Below are 23,978 nucleotides of genomic sequence, written 5' to 3' on the forward strand. Positions count from 1 at the left end.
TGTTATGGTTTCTAAAGAAATCGTTAAGTGTAGCTCGTTATGTAAGTTCTTTAAATCAATGATGCAAAAAAAAAAAAAAAAAAAAAGCCGTGTTAATATTGTGTGTACTGTATCTTAAAATATTGTACAGTATTTCTTTCTTTTATTTGTACTGTTAGGTTTTAAAACTTACTCGTATAACAAGCATAACTTATAGTATTTACCCATTACGTTAAATCAATAACTTTCGTCAGTTTTTTTTTTTAATTTTTAATGGAAAGAGAACGTCGTAAAATGTAGTCAATTAATTTGAACACTTATAAGCCCATTGCATTAATATTACTACTCTCGTAACAGATAAGATACACAATTTCTAAGCGTTAGAGGATATAAATTTCTAGATGTCAAATAACGGAAGAGCGATATATCGTATTGGAACAGATTTTGTAATTGGAAAACTTATCATTACCAGTTTTATCTCATTTCGGGGAAGATACAAACATATAAGCATTTTCTTTGAATCTTATCTACGAATAGTACTTGTAATATTTGGATTTCTTCATCCTAGTACTTCATCTCTCTCTCACACTCTTGCATGTAAAAAAAAAAAAAATAAATAAAAAAAATCCAAAAGTAGTGATTACCGAAAGGACGTCTTCCACATATACACAGTATGTTTCCAGTATTTTAGTATTTTCAACAGCGAACTTACAAGAAAAAAATCTATTGGACATTTAATCGATAAGAATTCGGTGACTTAAAGTATAAAACAGATATTCGTTCAAAATGTTGCTAGAATCACCAACTTCGATAGAAGGCCCATAGTGTTTCTTATTTAGAATTATATCATTTCCTGCCATGTTTTCGTATTCACTTTTAAGGCCTTGTGTTTCACAATCAGTAACTGGTTCATATCAGCTTTGCTATCATAACTTTAACTAGAAGAACAAATTACTGAACAAAACAACGTTTATTTTAAAATAATGACTGTGTGACAATTTCGCCAACTAACTGAACGTATTGACTTCATCACACATTGTCAATATCTGATCAAGCTAATACGTTGAGTTAGTTGGCGAAATTGTCACACAGTTATTATTTTAAAATAAACGTTGTTTTGTTCAGTGATGTGTTCTTCTAGATAAAAGTTCACAATTAGTAGTTAAAACATTGAATAAAAATCTTAACCTAGGCTTAGATGCAGCAACTATTCTAAATATAGTAATCTATATGTGTAGATTCTTGATCCTCCATTCCTTCCCAATATGGCTTCCATTATTTAATTTAATAATTATCAGATATTCGGTATTCACACAATGTTCACTATGTCAGTCAAATGGTTGGATATGTTACGCGACTTCTATATAAAAATATATATTAATGTATTACCTTTAAAAATCGAACATTTTATTATCATTATGTTTGTCATTTGTTTATTACACTCGTACCAAATATATTATTAACATTTCCAAATTTACTTCCATAGAAATCGTTTTTAACATAATCTTAGAAGAGTTATTGTGGTCACATATTATATAAAGAATTTAATTTTAATAACCGATTCCTCAGTTCCTCACCAAAATATATTGTACTCTATTATCTTCGTTCTTTTTAAAACATCTTAGCTGACATAAATTTGTTTGAATCGGATCGAGGGAGCCTAAGTGTATCGGTATTGACATTGTTTAAAAGTAAATAAATCTGAAAGTTACAGAATAATTTTAAAAATATAAAATAGAATATAATCAATACGCAATAAGAAATAAATGTTTAAAGTAATTTACTTCATCACTAAATGCTTTTCCTTCTTTCTGCATAAGTTAACCAACTAATGAGAATTCTTTAAATTTACATTCTCAAAGAAGATAAAAACAACATATATTTTCTTTTAACATATAGAAACATAAAATAAAACAGATAAATTCTTTCAAAAAACACAAGTATAACAAAAGACATTAGAAAAACGAATATTTATATATAGAAAAAATATACAAAACAAATCAATGCCACAATAACTTGAAAATTGAATAATGAAAGTTATCTGCAACATTGATAGAACGATATAAACATTCATAAGTAAAAGCTAAGCTTGTTATTTATACGCTGTTCGAAAACACATGTGTCTTACTAAACTAATAGTACAGTATGTAATACTCCGTTTGAAACTTATCATAATAACACCTTGAGCTTAAAAGCAAATTAATGCTTGGTTAGTTTATTTTGTATAAACTAAGCATTTGCTTATCTTACAAAACATAACGCACCATGTAATTATTACTAAATATGACTGACACAAGGTAAAAATGGTTATCAGCACTGTATTTCTAACTATTCAAATTAACTTCAATTTATTTCTAGGTTTCAATTTTTCTTAATAATAATCCTGCTTGTAACCAAGCGTAACCAAGCGTAATAAACCAAGAGTAACAAAATAATTCATTACCGCATATCATACACCGCATGTACGAGTATGTAGGTCATTTTTAATTTAAGCCAATATTTGAGTAAATGACGAAGTTGTTCCCACTATTTGAAGTGTAACTTTTAGTTTTTATTACTTAAGGCTCACAGTGAGCTGGTTTAGTATCCTTTTTAGTTTCAAAAGTTTTTTTTTATAGAGCCTTAATGAAAAAAAAACTAAGAATAGTAGTTTTAGTGCCGTATTATGGGTGTTTCTTTCCTTAACAGTGAGTACAAGTAACATTGAGCCTAATTGTATTATGGGTAAACCAAATACTTCTTACTGCAGTATGCAAGAAATCCTTGGACTACAACAATTGGGTCATTATATTGTCTTTATTACCGTAACAAAATGATGACAAAATAATAATAAAGGATGCTTGTGTATAGCGGGAAAACCATCTTGTTATCTTTACCTTGTGATTCTGATCATCATCCCCCCTTCGCTAGATAATTCCATACGTCAGATTAATCTATGATTACTTTCATCAGATTTCACTTAGCTGGTCGTTTCTTTATCTTCCAGTTTCTTAATTTATTGTCTATGCTATAACCTGTTGTTTTAATATATTAGCAAAATGTCTATCTTCTGTATGTTTATCGTTTTACGAATTATGGAGAAAATGAAGAATATAGTTCGTCGACTTAAACTCATAAATAATTACAGAAGAATTTTTAAGTACCTTTGATACAAAGTTAGTACTGCATTACTCGTTACACAAATATTTTGGAGACATTATAAACAAATTCTGAGCTCTATTATACTTTCTATTGTCTGATACTTATAAACACTACACAATTAGTAAAATATGTTTATCCTTATAATTGGAATTTTACGGCAGTATTCTGGTGGACACTTTTGTGGACAATAAACAAAATTCTGGTGGACAATAAACAAAATTCAATAACACAGATCTTCAGAGCTTGTCAGTTTCTTTCCAAAAATTTCTTCTTCCAGTTTGGTTAGGTTGTTGAGAAGTTTTTCCGTTGGCTGAATTGCAGGCCTTGATCTTTTGACGTAATAATATGCATCCTCTAGAGTGCAAGTCCTCTCCAACATGATGAAGGCAATTGTTACGGCAGCGCTGCGATTCACACCCTGATCCCCGTAGATTAAGACACGACCGTTATTCGCAAAAGCCTCGTGGATGAATTCTGACAACTTTTTAGCATAGGAGACGATATCGACGTCTTTGTTTTCATTGATTGGTAAACTCAGATGACTGAGAGAACCTCCAGTCCCAGGAATAGCATCTGTCACAGACACAACGTGAGTCAAATGGAGACTTGTCACTATCCCTGGATGGGCGGCTTGGTCTGCACGGCCAAGGTACAATTGTTGGTCCAATACAACAGACGGAAACCAAACTAAGCTTAGTGCACGTTGTTGCAAAGAGATATCATTGTTGGTTACCATATAAGAACACGACAGCTCCACAGCTCGGAAACCTCCAGACAAACAATACGGTTCTAGCTTCTTTTCTCGCAGATTTCGACAGATCTTCCTGATTCTTGATTCCGGACGGTTCACTTCTGATCCATCATAGTCGTAAAGCACAATGTGACAGTAGCGAGTGAGGTCGACAGTATTGTCTTCCAGTCCTGTCCTTCCGTGCCATTTGGCAGTTACAATATGGCGCCGGAGGAATCTGTCTTCATCTCTGACGTCAACCAACAGTAGGTAATCTGGATTCCGAATGTACGGGGCATAGAAACCATCGTAGAACATATTGTGGAAGTTTCGCAATGAAATAACCCCATCTGTTCCCTCATCGTCGTCCAGGGGATTTGGAAGTTGCTTCAAATTCTTACAATCCTCTAGAGACGCTGGAAAAAAGAGAGAAAGCAGTTTTTAAATTTTAGTGAATAGTAGGAATAGCTACTCTATATGTATTGCTTAAAAATGACATTACTTTCTACGTTATATACATTAATGATGAAGATTACTGATATCTTACAATTATTTCCCATGTAATTTTAGTCGGAAATATTATGATAGTATGTCCAGATTTCCAGGAATTTAACAAACTCTGTTTTGTCAATACATAAGTAAATAATAAACGAGCTTGTTTTTCCTGTGAGAAAATGAAATGAAATCTTTGAGTTTTACGTCCCACGGTTATGCCAGTTAGGCTAAAGGAGACGGCGATGATGAGTAATGAATGAAATGGCGGAATGAAGAAAGTGGAAGGAAACGAGAGAACCCCGAGGAAACCCACGCACATGGTGTTTGTCCACCCTAAAGTTCACTTGACGGGGGCTGGGAACGAACCCGGGACCCGTAGCACCAGAGGTGAACGCTCTACCACTGAGCCACCGCGGTCCCTTCCCTGTGAGAATTGCCCTTAAAATTTGTATGTGCATCCTAATAAAAACAGCAAACGACTGTCTGTGCGTCACACTAATACTAATAGTAAGCAATCGTGCTAAGATGTCACTACCTGCACTATTGGGTGTTGAACTAGACTTTTCTGTAAATTTAATCTAATTTTAGGGATAATTATATTAATTTTAATATAATTTATCTTCATTGAATTTGAACTCTTCGAAAATCTTTGGATCCCCAGAAATACATTTCTGCGTACATCTCTGTAAACATGGGCACTTCAAAAATCAGAATGAAGAAAGTTTAAGGAGTTTACATAGAGATATAGTCCTGGAGAGACGTGTGGCACGTATCGTGAACAGAAGGAATATGCATCAGATATGGATTAAAAGAATCAAATATCAGTCAATGCATTTTGGGGCGATTACGGAGAAAAGAAAATAGCATGATTCTTCATTTAATTCGTTCAGAATTAACACACCACTGGAAGAAAAAGAAAAGAAAATACTGACTGTGGAAAACTAAGAACGGAGTATTCGGGCTCTCTGGCTGCTTTGAAGGGTAAAAATTAAAATTTTGTCATTAGAAACTCAGGGAAGAAACCTTAACTAATGTTCTGGCTTTCGCATACAAGAAGTAGAGCAATAGGTAGATTTGCTCTCAAAGCTTTTAGCATTTTTTTTCTTTTTTTGTTGATGTGTCCTCTCGAGAGCCGCCACCCTGTGTGGATTATATCAAGAAAGCAACAACAATAGTACAAAATAGCAAGATAATTTAGTTCCTCCATATTACTTATTAAACTGCAATTAAGGATAGAGAAAAGGCTAGTGTTAGCTCGAAATTAATGACATTAAATAGGACTTTATGTAAGTACTAAGGCGCTAGGTGATTTACGAAATAATATTAAATAATTAAAGTTCTTTTTCCGATTATGCAACATTTGTAATTCAGGGAGGAAGGAAGCGTGCAAGTCACAACGACAGTTTGGATTCACAATGATCTTTAATGTGCATCATTTTTGTGGTCATGCGTAAATCAATTTTCACCCGTTAATTGTGCTAGACTAGACTAGTAAACTATAGTCCTATTTATAGTTAAGAGCCTAACATACTAAAAATAATGCAAAATTTACCATTTTTCTTTTGCATGTGTTTCATAAGTGAAAGGAGATAATGAAATGCACTTACGATACCACAATCATAGATAATATTATTCTACAACAGAAAAAAACGAACCCCAAGAATTTTCAGTGTTGCCATTCATAGGAATTACATTGTTGCCAGAATAACAAATCCCCCAAAATCTAAGTTGAGGCAGCGACTAGAGGAACGAACTCAACTGCATTTGCGTACGTATCATGTTGTTTTGGTCTCCTCTGAACTACTTTTTAAATAATAGTTGTATTTAGTTTGTAATAAATAAAATAGTTTTAACATTCAATTATTAAAATTAAATAATAATGTTATTTAAAAAGTAGTTTACAGGATACCAAAGCAATATGATACCTAATCAAATGCAGTTGAGCTTGTTGACTAGTGGCTGCTTTAACTTAGCTTTTGGGGGATTTGTTATTCTGGCAACACTGTAATTTCAGTGGATAACAACACTGAAAATTCTTCAGGTTCATATTTTCTATTGTAGAATAACATTATCTATGATTGTGATAATTTACATTTCATTATCTCCCATCACTTACGAAAAACATGCAAAAGAAAAACGGTAAATTTTGTATTATTTTTAGTATTCCAGGACAGGGTAATTGGGATGGATTTCTTCACTGGAATTTAACAATTACTAAGTGATTAAGAATATTTGATTGTACGTTACCGTTTTTAGAGTACTGTATTTTGTACAAGACTGATGAGGGACGTATGAAGTTTGCAGGGTTTCCGAAGAAGGCGAAAGTTTAAGAAGTTGGGAGCTTATGCTGTATACATGTGTATCTGTGTATACATGTGTATCAGATAGCCTAATTTTGATGAAACAAGTGAAAGCTTCATCTCAACAGTAAGATAATGAGAATGATTAGTGGCACATGTTTTTATTTAGCTCTTCGGTTTTCTTTTTATTCATTTAATCATTTTAAATCACTTCAATTAATCTTTTGATTACATTGAGCCACAGAAGCCGGCTGGCTTGTTCATAAAGGCTTTCTTTCTTTTTCTTTCTTTGCTTTCTATTTATTTTTGAAAGGCTACAGAGCAGCACACAAGCTGTAGCCAAGTAATATTTCACGTCATCAAACCGAGTCATATTTGGGATATGACGTAAACATAAGTTATCAATTTGTCCGCGAGATGCCAGTAGAAGCAACATGAAATATTTCATTCTGTTCTTAAAATATGCATGCATGGCACCATTCTGGCCCGGAGCAAATGGTACAGGATCTTTGAAGAATGAAATACAAATCAGTGATACAGGAGTTAATACTTGATGTATCATCTGAATATTGCTAATAGGAAATTATTTGAAATCTTGCTAAAAGCAGAATTTGTGGAGAAGCTATTTTGTTTTCTAGCAGAAGTTTTATACGCTATTTGCAGTGCTTTTATTTATACTAGTTCCAACCGAGCCTTAGGCCCGCTGTACACCATAGGTTAAAATCGTGCTTAATTAAAAGTTCTAATTGTTTAATTTAACTTTTTCTTTCTTTCTTTCTTTCTTTCTTTTTTTTTTTTTGAATATAGTTTGCCCACCAACCATCCCAAACGCCATACCATATTTATCCAATATTGAAAGACTCGTTATATAGCCGGAAGGGGGGGGGGCGAAGTGGCTCAGTGGTAGAGCGTTCACCTCCAGTGCTTGGAGTCCCTGGTTCGAACTCAGCTCGCGCCGTGTGGACTTTGTGGTGGACAAACAACGTGCCCGTGGATTTTCTCGGGGTTCTCCCATTTCCTCCCACTTTTTTCATTTCACCATTTCTTTAATTTCTCATCATCATCGTCTCCTTTAGCCTAACCCGCATAACCGTGGGATGTAAAACTGAAAGATTTCATTTCATTTTCATTTTCGCTATATAGGCAATCAACAGCACACGTAATAGCATCTATTAGCGTGATGCACAAATTGAGGTGTTTATCGTTTATTATGGAACTTAGGCTTTTCTTTAAAGATCTTAGTGTCTACAAGGGAGAGAGAATATCAAGTTCTTATTTGGATTACATTATTTCAGCCATTTTACAGGATTAGTGTTACTCACAAGGCCAGATTTGTCGCGTTTCGAAAAAGTTCAGCAAAGGACCTTTCTCATCATGAAAAAGAGTCATGTCTCGTCTCGTATCTGTCTTGTCTCGCAGGCAACACTACGTACTCTCGACATCTTTTCAGATTCAAGGTTTTAGGTCATATCTGGTGTAATTCATAAATGCTATCCCTGCTCTTCACATGGAAATGGATACTATTTACATAATTTTGCCATGTGTATACTTGTACCGACCTAGTATGTACAGAGAATTGCCTGAGTTTAGCCCTATTATTATAACGTTTTAGATTTAAAATACAAGAAAAAGTAGTGATAGGATAACTAATTTCTTTCACCTTGGTCCAAAAGATATCATGAAATGTTCACAACTTTAAGAAGCTGGATGAAGGACGAAATTTACAATTTGAGTTATACATTGCATATAAATTACATATAAATTGCAATTATGACTTAATTATTCGGATATATCTCCACCTACTTACTTCAACTAGTAATTATTTGGTTTAAAAGCATTAAATTTTCTCTTAATATCAAAAACCCAGATCCTTCATAGAGGTTAACTCAGACATAGTGCTTGAAAGATAATGCTTGTTACTAGAGACCGCATATTAGCAAAAATGCCTAATTCTTAGTGTTAGATATAATAAAAATAAACGCGCTGAAATTCATGTGGGGAGAGGCTTTGCTTCAATTTCAGCAAATTTGTGATTCCTATCCGAATATATTGGGTGTCTCAAAAATCCCCTGACATAGGGTAGCTCTGTTATTATCAGAGCTGCAACAAAATGTAAGAGGAGAAACTGTCTCCAAATATGATGTTTTCAATCTAAAGTGAAGGATTTTTTTTTTTAAATCGAACGAGCTATTTGGGCTGTACACTCTTTATGCGCCCAATGTTGTCATTTACCTGGACCCACAATATAAATGAATAGAGGTACTGTCGTTTACACTAACGGTCGATGGCCAGCCCCCATTTCAAACATGACCCCATTCACCATACTCTTAAATAATTTATCGCCTGGGATCGAACCAGGAAACCCTCGCATCGGAGATTAGAGCTCTGTCACTGAGACCCCACCAATAAACTATGTACAGTCTTGTTCAAAAATTTTGGCTATGCATGTTACGTTACACGTTAGAAGGCCTTATTTTGGTAACCGTACGTGAATTTCTTAATATTTTGCCTCTAAATAAAGAAAATTCAAACTGGTACCTTATATGATATAACGAGACATACCGGTACCAATCGCTCCGTCTTCTAATTAACTCAGAATCTCAAGAATGAAGCTTTCATTGCCTATGATTCTTATAGATTCTTACAGCAATTGGTAAGTAAGATAAAAGTGCAGTGTTAACGTCACAACGCAAATTTTGAGATAGCTACGCGTATTGGTTTTACAGCGACGATTTAATTACCAACTATAGGTAAGAGTTAGGGATGGCCAATTTCAGAATGTTTACTTTCCGGAATCCGGAAATCAAAATCGAAAAAAATCTGAAATTTTTACGAAATCCGGAAATGAAATTTCCGATTCCGGAATATGAATTTTCCGGAATCCAGATTGCGGAAAATGTTGGCCATTCCTAGTAAGAGTACAGGGCTTTACAAAGAGAGGTGAGTGACCAGTTGTTCTGAACAACACTTCATAATAATGAAGTTCTTGAATGTTTCTGTTGTTCGCTTCTTAAAATTAATATTGAATGAAATGATTTTAAGTGTTCTTAATAATACCGTGTCACAAAATTTAACTACGTCGCCACTCTACCCATTCAAAACTAATAATCTAGCCCAGTAATTCTTAATTAATTGTTCGCGGATCCCTAGGGGTCTGTTACATTATTTACATTTTATAATTTGTAAAAGATAAATAATGCGATGTACCGCCTGAATGCATGTGCTGCATGTTGTGTGCTGTTAATACAAAAGTTTGTAATTTAATTATTGTTAATATTGCTAGGTACTGTACCTCTCAACTACTACCACTGCTAAGCAGATGTTAAAATTTAAACAAAGGTGTGGGATCCGTGCCTTGCCTTGAAAGTAAAAAGGGGATCCGCAATTCTGAAGTAATGGGGAACCACTCGTGTAGCCTATAGTTACAATTATTGTTTATTATTATTATTTCCAAGTTCGCAACCGTTCCAACAAAACTTAATGCAGTAACGTTGCTGTGGTTCGTTCTCTTAATTATTGTTGTTAGCGGTTTAATTACATAGATCTATGTATTAAGTCCAATGACATTACGTCATATTACTTAAAAAAGAAGCTCAGACAGCAGTGAAACATTTCGTGTTGTCACTGATGGCGTGAGGCCAAAGCCTATAGCTACGTAATCCAATTTGTGTTGGTTTGTGATGGAATGATAAAACCTTGCTAAGCACGCACTAGGGCTGATTGTGTTGTCTTTTCTTTGCATAAACCAAACAGTACTTATGTGCTATGATTATTATGTTTGTCACCTGCTTGATTGGCATGCAATTCCTTATTTGTCAGCCTCTAACCATGAAGTACTTGTTAAGTATGCATTTCCCGTTCTTCGTGATCTTACGGATTTACTAATTATACTGTTTCCTTTTAAAGACAAAACGAAACCTTCCAATACTAACTACAGAAATTATGCTTATATTCAAAATAATCGTATTAGAAAAAACAGTGCATCATTTTTGATAACTACAATTTCAAAGAATATAGGTGTCTCACCTTTCTGTCCCCCAAAAACTAGTTTTGTTTCCCACGATTTTGCTCTGTAAGGTAATTGAGACAAAAGAATAATAAAAGAGATTGAATATAAAATAATTGGTGCGGCACGAAGTAAAATCCCCCCGGAGCTACGAAATTCCCCCCGGGAATTTCTGCGATCATGCTCAACTTGGCTTACCAGTATCTTTGCAGTACTACTTTCACTCCTTGTTTATTCGAAGTCCGCCTCAGATAAATCTGAAAACATCACTGAGTGGAATGAGGATACGGGAGGAGGAGACAGAACGTTGATAAAATCCAAGGACATGATGTTGTCCACCACGAACTGATGTGAGATCGAACCAGGGATCTGCGAACTTACAAGAGTTGAGTGTTCTACTATCGTCCCAAAATGGTACTTACATACCCAGAATGACATTTTATTTCGTTTAAATTATGCAAACAAAATATAACTCTATTATGCTTTTCAAACAATACATTCGAAACTCGTAGTAAAGTTGTTCTAGTATTGAGAACATAATGTAAGCTTACTTTTATATGAAAACCTGCCAAGTGCTTTTTTAAATATATACTTCTTTATATTATTTTCTTGTGTGCAAGTTTTAGTTTCGGCAACTCAAAAAAAAAAAAAAACAATATGTATAGGTTTTAAATATGGATGACATGGTTATGCAACCAAATAACATAAATGATAAGCTAGGCTGCATAACTTAACCTTGGAGGCAAACCAGGCAATTTTATTTTGAAAAATAATCAGTCCTAGATCGAACCTAGGAGTCACAAGTACTGTATGTTGTACATAAACTTACTATACTGTAGATTCTGCTACAGGAAAGTAGTAACACTGGTAGTTGAATAAAGAAATAACAAAAAGGCACAATTCCCGTTATTTTTTTTTAAAAAAAGAAAGAAAACAAAAACGAAAAAGATGAGACAAAATTCTATTAAAATTGCATTTTGTATCTCAATTTCAATTCATCTTTTATTTATCATTAGTTTACTTATTAAATAACACGTTTAAATACAATTGTGATGCCATATTACATTTGAAACAACAATGAAACAAAGAAAGATAATTTTCGATATAAAATTGGTCAAAACTATATTCAAAGATCCTAACATTCTTCCGGTGGGACCGAAGAAAGATCTTGGGAAAACTTGTCCATACATGGGATTCAAACTCTGTACCTCCCGATTGCGAAGCAAGAACGCAACAGTTCATCAATGTTAGTGCTCAGTCTATTCGATTTAACCTGGTTCGATCCCAGGTTGTCAAGTGGACTTTGTGGTGGAGAAATACCTTGTACGTGGGTTTTCTCGCGGCTCTCCCGTTTTTTCCCACTTTATTTATTCCACTACTGGATGCATTGTGCATCATCACTGTTTCTTTTACCCACACCGGCATAATCGTGGAACGTAAAACTAAAAGATTTCGTTTCCTTTTGTACTCAATTAAACTCAAAATATTACGCAAAAACGTGACATCTAGAATAATGAAGTAAACACTTACTAAATGACAAAACAACCAATATAATACAGCTTATGTGTGTCTGAACATGAAAAGACATAAGATGACACCTATAAGAGGTAGGTGTACACCACGCCTTCCTAACCTAGTCTTTATTCACATATTCATTACATGAAATATGGCACCTGAGTTTATAATATATGTTCAATGTAGCGTGCTGGCTTCAACAACAGAAACGAGATTTACACTTAATTAACCAAAAAACGCATAATTATTTTGACTCAGATGGGAAATGCGGATGGCGTCTTTCCGTCTATTTCCCATGCTGATGATTGATCGTGCGATGTGCAAATGATTTAGCACGCCATATTAAATTAACCTTGAACTTGCTCTTTGAGTATTTAGGAGGAAAAACAGGGACGTGAGATTTCTTCCTCTGTGTAAAAACAAGATATGAATCTAATTAATTAATGTAAATGACACTAACATTGACAGAAAGATACATACAGGAGTTGACTTGCGCCGAAACAGGACAAACGTAAACACCAAATTCCTTTGTCAAAATCTCTGTAAGAAGTTCTTGTTAAGAAATTTGGTTACCAAAACTCCTTTATATATTTACCCTGTGTCCGGGAGACATAATATCTCAAGAACAATTTGATGGACCACCAGTGTGTAGAGAATCAAAACTAAGGAATCGAATTTGTTGGTGGAGGTTATATTCAATCCGAAAGTGGTAGATATAAATTTCCCGTTTTAACGTTGATCACTATAGAACAAAAGCGGTAATAGATAACAAGCGGTTTCCTCCAATCGATTAAACGTGCCAAGAATACATGTCATATAAATCCTTCACTCTTTACTAGAACCGGAAGCGATACAAATCTACTATAATTGCCGATTTCAATACCGGAGCCGCGATGGCTCAGTGGTAGAGCATTTATCTCTGGTGCAGGGTGTTGTTGAGTCGAACACAGCTCGCGTTAAGTGGGATTTATGGTAGACAAACGCCGTATCCGTGGATTTTCTCGAAATTCTCCAGTTTCCTTCCACTTTCTTCATTCCGATATTTTCATTTATTGTCATTATCACCGTCTCCTTTAGCCTAACAGAACTGTGCGACGTAAAAATGAAAGATTTAATTTCGTTTTCCAATTTCAGCAAAAACGATGAGAAGCATTTATTATTATTATTATTATTATTATTATTATTATTATTATTATTATTATTATTATTAATCGCTTTAGCGTTGTAAGAATAGGTATTACCATCTCTTCTTAATCCCCTATTCAAACCAGAAGTGGCCGAAAGCAATTACTTCCGGTTTTAACGTTGATCGCAATAGAGTAAAAACGGTAATAGACAGCAAGACACAGTTTTCTGCAAGCATTGTATCTGCACTGTTAATATCTCTAATAAAATTGGAAGTGGCAGAAATTTGCTACACTTTCGGTTTCAATATTGAGAAAATATCGTGTCATACAAATAAAACTTCTTCATGTGATGACACTGCTACTTGTTCCACAATATGTGCAAGAAACTTCATATAGATATAACCGAAAACTTTCCCCTGAATCTATAATTTTTTCTGGCACTGTTGTCAGATTGGTTTGATCAATAGTGTTGTTGGCTACAAACAAAAAAGTGGATCTATTCGAGTTGTAAACAACAATACTCAACCAGTTCATAAATTCTGGAGATATTTTCAGAATAAAAGAAAATGTAACATCGGAAAGTCATTGTAGATGGACTGTACAATCACCCATTCATTTTTAAATATAATACCTTTTTTTTTAATGTAGACTAATTTACATTTTGTGTAGAAGCTATTTCCCGTGTTAAATGACTACACTTTTTTTTTTTTTTTTTTGTGTGTACTCCGAATACCATGCACCTCCATTATGCCGGCTTTTCATCTCTTCGTTACTTCAAAAAGGGTTCACTCACCAGCAACCTCCCTCTTTCCATTACAAAGGAAGACGCAGGGTGGAAATTTAAGACCCAACTGGCAACTATGGAAAATAGCACAATCGATTTTTCTTTTTCTACTTGTTGAAAGCAGGCAGTAAGGCAAGAAAAAGGGATTTTAATGGTAACTATATGGCTACTGTAATGGAAAAGTATATGAAAGACGCAAAGACGCAAAGAAAAAACAGTGTTAAGTAAACAGTTACGTTCTTGCTACTTTTCGAAAGTTTTTTTTTTTTTTTTTTTTTTTTTGTCTGAAGCATGATATAGCGTGTTAAAAAACGTGTGGCCTTCGAATCTTTTGATCTTCCTCTCCCGATGGAGAGTGAATTTATATAAGAACGTTCTTTTGGTGAATCACAAACATCATGTGAAGCCTCAAAAGAGCCAGATGTAAAAAAAGGAAGACAAGACGTAAGAAAGACAACAACAACAACGAAATTAAGACTAAAGGAAAATAAAAAAAGTAACAGTACAGTACTTTAAGAAAAGATCTTTGCACGAGGTAGGAAACGAAAATAGACAACAGTTGAAAAAAGCGAGATGCTTACTCGGTAGTTGAACGATTGGGCGCTCACCTCTCACGAGCTCTTACTTGTATAGTCGGCGTTGAGTTTGACCTCATGTATGTTTGATGTGTGAGAAAAATATTGACATTCAGTAATTGTCCGAAATTATGTGATGGAAATTTGGTCCAAAATTCACAAATTACTTGTGGATCATTTATGTTCTCCTCAAATGATGGTTTGCTGATTTCGTAATTGAGGCATATGCTTGAGATAATGGGAGAATTAGGGAGATAAGGATTATAGCCACTTTAGGCATTCGTTTTTTCTTCCTATTCATGAAATTAATATTCATAACGTCCATTATCAATGCTTTAGCAATGCGTGGTCTCAGCAAAAGTTCAATCTTATGACTCTTTTTATATTGTACCTACTGTATAAGCAATGGGAACTCTACTCTCCACATTTTGATCGGTCACACTTCATTTTTTTTTAAGTTTTCCTTTGAATATTTCACATGCAGGTAGAGGAAAATGAAATAATAAGCTACAATTATTATTATATTTTTTTTGATAGTGTAGGAAAATGTTTTTAGATAATCAATAAGTACAAAGACACTTTCCCATAAGCCATTTAAAAAAAAATAATTGGCTTAATTTTTCTATTTTCTTTTTTTTTTCTGCATTTTTGGGAACTTTTCTCTTCAGACATTGGTCGTACGCGTGAGACTCGGGTTCGATTCCCAACGAGAGCTCATGTGGTTCGGATCCCACGTTAAGCTGTAGGTGCACGTCTTATATAGCCTTGCTGCTGGATGGGTCGCTAAACTAAAATCAATCTCCAGACATTGGTAAGACACTTTTTTGTCTTATCACTTCAGCTAGTTGGCAATTAAGGATTGACATATTTATTATTTCTTTCACGTAAAGAGAAGAGCCAATAGTTCTCGAAATGTGATATGTAACAATTATGTTTTTCATACTTTTGGAAATTTATAACTGTAGGATGTGTCGGTAACGAATGTATAGGGACATGTGTATTAACTTAAATTGCTGATATTTAGAGACACATATAGTGTGGAAAGTAGAGCTCTAAATTTACTATTACACGAAATAATAATAAATCACATTCATAGCATACGGAACTTTACAAAGGGGAGCTGATAAGACAGGACATTTTTTGGGAATTTAACGTCCCACATTTATGTACCAAGGCTAAAGGAGACGGTGATGATGAGATGAGTAGTAATGACGGAATGACGAAAGTGAGAGGAAACGGGAGAACCCCGGGAAAACCCCCACACATGTTTGTTCATCTCAATACACCCGTGGTGGGAGCTGGGATCGAACCAGAAACCATGCACCAGAGGTGAGCTCTCTACCACTGAGCCAGGGACAGTTTTTGAGTGGATGATGTGCTGCTGAAACTTCTGTTCTCATTTGACAGAACTACACCCATCAAAGAAAGGCAAACAATCCATTATAATACATTAAAGAATTGCCCCAAAACCATTACTTTCTAACATAATGCAAGAATAAATAAGATGCTTCATTATTATTCAATATCTTTTTTTTAAATATAATGTAATTTATGCATCTATTTCCATCTTCTTTCAATCGTGTAAAGATGTAATGAATAGTTCCATGGTTATTTATATAGCTTGCAGATATGTGAAGAGTTAGGTATTTCTGTCTTAAAGGTAAAAATACTCAGTGTCCCAGACCTACTAACCTTAGGTACAACATTACCAAAACATGATACCACATTCATCTTTTTTGTCCCAAAACCACAGCGAAGTTATTAAGAGTCCTTTAATACGATGTGGTAAGCCTTTCAATAACAGAATGGGTAAAGGGGGGAATGAAATTAGACTGAATCAAGGACATAGTAAATCAGGTCAAAAACTCGAAATGCTTTGGCATTGGGTTGCATGTTGCTACACATTAATAATTAATGTATTATTCTAACTAACACGTGTATATATCAAGATTAATATTCCTGAGGTATGTACGTAGAGGACAACATTATAGCTGCCAAATAGATTAAGAAAACAGCCAGAGGTGCTGAAACTTGTAGCCAGTGTTAAAACAAGTAAACGGTCACATCTGTAACCCTGTAACCAACAAATTCATTCGCTGCTTCTGTTCAAGAAGATCCGTAAAACATAACCCTACTACATAGCAAAAATGAGGTGGTTGTCCTCATTTTAAAAATTTGGCGAAAACAGAATTCGCTGATGACATCAGTTTACGCAAGGAATTACGTAAAAGCCCCGGATTTCCGCCCGTTGAGAGCCAAGTAAAAACATACATACATACATATATTGATATACGTAAGTATACACATCTCTCACACGCCCAGATTGTGCGTCTCTGCGATGAAAGCGTGGCACTTTTTTTTTTTTTTTTTTTTTTTTGGCTGATGATTTTTTTATTAGTTTCCATACATATAATCATGCACAATTTAAAACATTCTTGTGATTTTATGAAATTTATCTTGGACGCTAATTTTATTTGTCAATAATGATCTAGATATGTGTGATGGTAACATTCAACTGGAAATTTTATAGTACTTTTCTGAAGAAAGTTTATCAAGATGGGATCGATGATAAACGGATAAACGCAATCAAAGTAACCAGTTTCCGCTGGATTCGATCCAAGAACATCCTAATTACAAAGCAAAAATTTTAACTGTTTAACAATGTGTGATAAACTATTTTATCATCAAGAAAGAAATTTTATGACCTCAGTAGCTAATACACATGGAAAATCAAAAGCAATAAGAAATCTCAGATCCACCTTCACCAATTACTATATATAGATCACAGTTAGGGCCGGATTTAGGGGGGTGCAAAGGTGCACGTTCTTGTTAAAGTGAGAAGCTAGCAGTGAAAATAACAAGACTTTCCGCAAATTGCTGCTGTCATGCTTCCGTTTGGGCTTAAAGCAAAGGGAAGTTTTGCAAATTCGATAATTTAAGCCAATTTTCTAAAAGTTGAAAGAAAAGTATTCACCGAGAACAGACACTTGGCATTTCCAGAGCATTTCCTCATTCACACCACAGATGCCTAAAGCATTTTAAAAATTCCAATTCAATTCAAATGTACTGGTAGTTATTGATGCAGCCCCCTCAGAAAATCCTGGATCCGACCCTGATCACAGTATATGATTCGAAAGTAATATTATAAACTTAAGTTCAGATTTACATTTCTAAATTCTGTTTCTAATGTATCCACCTTGATTTAGACTCAGAGAACTTTTATTTAACATAACTATCATTTAATTTTCTACGAAAAGTAGTAGTTCTCTCATAAGCGGTAACAAAAACCCGAACGTGGTTTTAAAATAAAATCCGTAAATTTCAAAGGATTGGTATTTTAACTCAATAATTCCTTTTTTATACTTAGCATGCGTGGATTTCATTAATCATACTCCTATTACAATAATGGTAATTGAGGAGTTGAAAAGCAATCTAACGGTTTGTGCTAGTGAGAAAATTATTTTCAAAGTTTGTTAATCTCCCTTCATCATGAGGTAGTGTTTACTGAATGTCATGTTACGATCAATGCATAATCGATAGTCTACGTAAGTTCATACTACGAACATTTTTGAAAATTCAGTTATCATTTATGAGCCTATATGAACTATAAGCAATCAGTTACTTTTATGGTCATCCAATAGCTTTATTTAGTAGCTTCGGAGATCGACTTTCCCGAACTGGCAGACATTATACAATTTAAACTTATTAAACTAAATGTTGGTACCACTCATTTTAGCTTTGGAACTTCTTGTATAAATTAAAACACAAATTCTGACCAAAGCATATATTATCTAATAAATAATAGGTTACACTTTCGGCAAAGTATCTTTGCCTTTATGTGTCTCATGTGTTTGATGTGTCAGATAATGTGTCTGATAAAAGCAAAGATACTTTGCCGAAATTGTAACGCTATTACTGGTCAGAATTTGTTTCTTTGTTGGTAAATGTATGAATTTGTTTGCCAACCTCCTTTTCACCCAGGTAGTCTACATATTATCTCGTCTACCTAAATGTAATTTTAGTAGAAATTGATTAATTTTAATTAGTGTTGACCATGATATGAGAAGTACGTGTTCAAATTCGAGACAAGACAAGAAAAATGACAACTCTCATCTTGCTTTTGAGACGAGACGAGAAATTTCTCGAGTCTCGTGAACAATACGTACAAGTTCACCCAAGTCTTAGATCCCAAACATTGTTTTCGTATGACATGATTGATATATGAAAGCTATGAATTGATAAAGTGATCGTTCGAACAGAATGAAGAGAATTTATCAATGCTTTCCAATAATAAATATGGTTTAAATGTTCTGGACTTTTGGTGACGCAAAAGCATTCTGATAACTTCTAAGTTAAATTTTAAAAAGCATTGCCTAAATTTTGTATATAGATAAATTTACAAAGAGAGAAGAGAAAGAAGCTTTTCGGAAGACGAGATTATATTTCTATAAAAAAATTACGAGACGAGAAAACCTCATTTCTCGTCTCGTCTCGTGCACAACACTAGTTTTAACACAGTTATCGAAAACATACTCTGAATTCGTTCACCTGCTTAAATTGTATTGCTAACGGAGATATATTGAGGAATGCGTTTAGTTTTGCTGGCACTTATACATTTTAGCTTCTGACACTGATATTGTATTATGCTGTTCCAAGAAATGCAGCTAGTTTTTATTCCGAGTCTAATACTTTCAACAACTTGTTGAGTTGTATATATATATATATATATATATATATATATATATATATATATATATATATATATATATATATATATATATAATATATGGTCGGATCCAGGATTTTCTGAAGGGGGTGCACCAATAACTACCAATTACGCTGAAACTCTTCAAAGTGACATGTGACAATATTCTTTACACCTGACGACACTGGTACGTAGAACGGGGGGAAGGAGTTAGTATTTTAAAGAAGGTCGCAAGTGATATGCAAGTAGAAAATGTTCTTCTCTCCTCCTGGCTTCTGTTTTCTTCCCTACTTGGTAAATGTCAGGCTATATTGTTTTGTTTGGTAAATCCTTTTCCTTCACTCTTCAGAAAATCGACTGAAACTATTGCTTTTGCAAAGCTCTGCTTTCTTTTTAAGCCCGAAACTAAACATAATGGCAAAAAGTTTCGAAAAGTGTTGTTTTCTTTACTTTTAGCTTCTCTTTTTAGATAGTGTATATTTACAACGAAGGGGGATGCACGTGCACCGGTGCACCCCCTAAATCCGTCCATATATATATATATATATATATATATATATATATATATATATATATATATATATATATATATATAATATGACAAATAATGAATGTTTCATGACATGATATTTTAAATACTTGTCGGGATCGATCATTCCAGAAATGCATGCTCAATATCGCAGATGGTGTTTGGTATATGCCAGGTGACTTATTTATTTGATTCTTTGTAAAACTTCATTAACATAAATTCATTATAAATTCAATGATTATTTTTTTTAAAAAAAAATATGAAATATTTAACTCCCCCATGGTTACGCCGTCTTGGCAAAAAGAGACAAATGGTAAAAGGGAACATAAGTAGACTGAAGAGTGGAAGGACAGGGGAAATTACTGACTGTGATGTTGATGACAAAGTACATGACCTAGTTTCGTTCCAGGGATCTTTCGTACATCAGAAGTTAATTATTTTACTACTGAGTCACCGCCATGGATAAGTTTAAATATATGAAATACTGAAGACTTAATTGTAATAGATAAAAAAAAATGTATTAATTTTACGTTAGATGAATATCAAATATGTAGACTAGATTCCTGGTAGGAGCTTATGTGGTTTGGATGCCATCTCATGCTGCAAGTCCATGTCTTGGTGATGAAAAGGGACATTAAATTCTGAAACCATGTACCAACGATTAAACTTTAGGTTAATATCGATTTTTTTTTTTTTTTTGTAAATGCGCTTTATTTTAGTGTATAAATCGCTCATCTTAATTATGTACTTCAAATGTTAAAACTTTATGGTAGTCATAAAATTGTCTTATAATGTATTACTAGTAATAAGCTTTAATTATGATGTGTATAGTTAACATACAGGAATATTAAACTAACGAGAGTATCAACCTCTGCAACATTAAATGTTCTTGATGGAATAATAAAAGAGATTATTATTATTATTATTATTATTATTATTATTATTATTATTATTATTATTATTATTATTATTATTATTATTATCGTCCTCCAGCAATAATAAAAGTAGACTTAGTAAATAAAAATGACAGTTACATATGCAATATAGTATAAGAGTTATTTTGTTATAGACAGTAGTTTTTTCTTATTTTGATGTTTTAAGGTCTCTCTCTCTCTCTCTCTCTCTCTCTCTATATATATATATATATATATATATATATATATAATATACGTTTTTATACACAATATACTTAATTTTAGTTTCCCCGTACATTGAACTACAGAGACATCATAGATTCTTCTCAGACATTCGATGTTACTGTCCATGCATTAATTTTAATTAAAATATTACTAATTATTCTAATACCTAATTTTGGTACAATTCAAACAAATAAGAGAGCGTACTTAGAAGAATTGAGGTAGGATTTGGAAACAACTGTACATCTACCTAATGTTCATTTTCATTCATAGAAATAGTTTTAAAAATCAGTAATAATAATAAATATAAATTACTGAATAGGCTGTTATTGTCACAAAGTTACCATAATTATTATCAATATCAATTCATAATTCTAACTTCCATTAACTTGGCTTGAAAATTACAAAATAATGACTGTTATTAATATAATAAAATGATAGTCCTGTAAAAGATTAACTTTAGCACTATTATCGCTAAAATACTGCATGATTATATTTAAAAGTTTTTATAGTAACTAAAGTACCCGATTAGCTAGTAATCATCCCCAAGGCATAAGTAAAATAATTTACATTTAATTTACACTTTGAATTACGTATTTACAACAGAGTGAATGATACTTTTAAAATAAAATTCTATGTAGGTTACTGTATGGACATCTTTTCTTGATACCACCTGCACATGACAACATTCAATTGCCAGAAACTGGATGTCTTGTTTCTTATGTAAGGTAATGGTATTATGGATTGATGACGTGAATGATGATCCTTGAGAGAAATGTTGGCATTGTTATATTTAGACCCTCCGCGCATCATTCATACACACTTCGCCATGACGTAAACAAACCCACATTGTTTTTATTTTTTTATGACGAATTTCTTTTTTTTTCTTCTTCCCCCCTAGTTAACCAAAAAAATATTGTTCACTCACCTAATTGGTATTGGTTCAGACGACTCAAAGCGGACTTATTCCTGCTTCCGGCGCAGCCCATGTCTGCCTGATAAGTGTTTCTTCAAGACACCATGTTATTTTTAGCTGTAGAGCCAGAGATTGTGATCCAAACTAACTACTCAGGCACCGTAGTGTACTACCGCATCTCAAAAAGCCGGGGAATGATGCTCGTTCCTCATGACGCGCGCGAGTGCAGCAGGGTAAGGGACGGAGAAAACAGATCACAGGTTTCCCCCGCCAAACCGATCACTAACGAGCTGCTCCGAACCAATCCGAATGATTCTTTCTTTTCGTCTCTATAGTCTAATTGTTGTGTTTTTGTATGTAGTAGTGTATTATTGCAATACAACAAAAGAGTGAAGGCCTAAATCATTGATTTTAACAGCTGGATGACTTTTTTCTTTCTTTCTTTCTTTCTTTCTTTCTTTCTTTCATTTAAAGCCCCGTCCAGTTTAGGATGATTCACACTAATCAGTTTCTAAATAGAAAAACTAGTTCTGTATTCAATGTATTATGTATTCAGGTTCATTTGTATGTGCCGCAAAATGGATAAAATGTGACACAGAACGGTGATTTTTTTTTTCGAAACCTATTAACACCTTCTTTCTTATATTTATATACTCAACATGAAATTTTGCAACTGTCTTTAAAAAAAAGAAAAAAGACATAAAAAGGAAAGAAATAGCTTCTCGAAATGTGAAATAACTTGGAGAATTTTGAGATAGAAATTCATCTGTCAATTTTCATCATCATTTTCATCAATTTATACACTATGTTACACTGCGTCCATCAATTATTACTATGTTACAAATCAACTACTTATAAAAACACTCAGTGTATAGGAGACAAAAAACTTAATATGCGCCTAAAGATATAAAATTATAGTTGAGGTTAAGAAAGGAAGAACTTTGAGATAGAGTTGACTAATCCAACGCTTGGAAAAGTTAAAGAAAGAAAAAGAAATAAATTTCCGAATCAAATCCTTGACTAACCTAACGCTTCGGAAAGCAAAGAAAACTTTCTGAATCAAACCTTACTTAGCCAAGGTTGACTAATCTAACGCTTGAAAAAGCAAACTATATGAATCAAACCTTATTTAACAAGGTTAACTAATACAACGTTTGAAAAAGTGAAGAAAACTTTCTGAATCAAACCTTATTTAGCAAGGTCGACTAGTATAACTCTTGCAAAAGTAAAGTAAACTCCTGAATCAAACCTTATTTAGCGAAGGTTGATTAATCAAATGCTTGGAAAATCAAAGAAAACTTTCTGAATCAAACTCCATTTAACCAAGTATCTAGGGATGGGCACGAGCGAGTTTTCTCTGAGCGTCTTTGTGCTCGACTCGAGAACTCGGCTCGAAAAATTTCCTCCAACTCGACTCGAATTCGGGTCGAGTTTCGAGTCGAGTCGAGGCAATTCGAGCTAAACCGTGTGTGTATTTCCAGGTACTCTCTTCAAGTATCCTACATAGACAATATAATTATGATACTACTACTACTATTTATTATTATTATTATTATTATTATTATTATTATTATTATTATTATTATTATTATTATTATTATTATTATTATTATTATTATTATTATAGCAACACCGTGTAAAACCATGAAAGGTGGACAGTTTGTATCTGAATACTGAAAACTAGTTGACTGTCGATCTCGGTCGTCGGAAAGTTTTGAGGAGACGAGGATATCGGTCACGAGGTTCTGGCTTTGAGTTCTGGAGGAGCAAGTATTCGGGCTCGAGCCAAAAATTGAGAAAAAATTTTGGGCGTGGGTTAAACATGTTCTAAACTTTTCGGCCCGGGTTTAGGGTTGTTAACGGCTCGAGCTTCTGGGCTTACAGTTCATTCACTATCGAGCCGAATCGAGAAGTGACCCGAGCCAACAGCCAATAGTGGATTTCTTCTTTAATTCCTGTTAGATGCACCTTTTTTTTTCAAATTAATTTGAATTAAGTTCTATATAAATTTAGTATCTACTAGCTGATCCCGCGCCCTCT

At 33.7% G+C, this 23,978-nt stretch overlaps 2 protein-coding genes across 3 annotated transcripts in view; one reads left to right on the forward strand and one right to left on the reverse strand.

The window, feature by feature from the left end:
• Positions 1 to 23,978, forward strand: part of LOC145694699 (G-protein coupled receptor Mth2-like) — a 191,025-nt gene that overhangs the window by 92,749 nt on the left and 74,298 nt on the right. The window lies entirely within an intron of this gene.
• Positions 1,365 to 22,162, reverse strand: LOC145694700 (serine/threonine/tyrosine-interacting-like protein 1). Its single transcript, XM_081771226.1, has 2 exons — positions 21,951 to 22,162; positions 1,365 to 4,266 (listed from the first exon to the last, which is right to left on the reverse strand). The coding sequence occupies exons 1-2, from the start codon at positions 22,009 to 22,011 to the stop codon at positions 3,341 to 3,343; spliced, it is 987 nt and encodes a 328-aa protein (XP_081627352.1). The 5' UTR covers positions 22,012 to 22,162; the 3' UTR covers positions 1,365 to 3,340.

This window comes from Thermobia domestica, chromosome 9 (genome assembly GCF_964235325.1).
Source record: "Thermobia domestica chromosome 9, izTheDome1.hap1.1, whole genome shotgun sequence".
Taxonomy (NCBI): domain Eukaryota; kingdom Metazoa; phylum Arthropoda; class Insecta; order Zygentoma; family Lepismatidae; genus Thermobia; species Thermobia domestica.

Bases quoted from the DNA above. Each gene is read 5' to 3' on its own strand.
- LOC145694700 (XM_081771226.1), bottom strand. From the start codon at position 22,011: ATGGGCTGCGCCGGAAGCAGGAATAAGTCCGCTTTGAGTCGTCTGAAC. The intron at 4,267-21,950 runs GTGAGTGAACAA...TCTTTTTTCCAG, and splicing joins TCTGAACCAATACCAATTAG to CGTCTCTAGAGGATTGTAAG.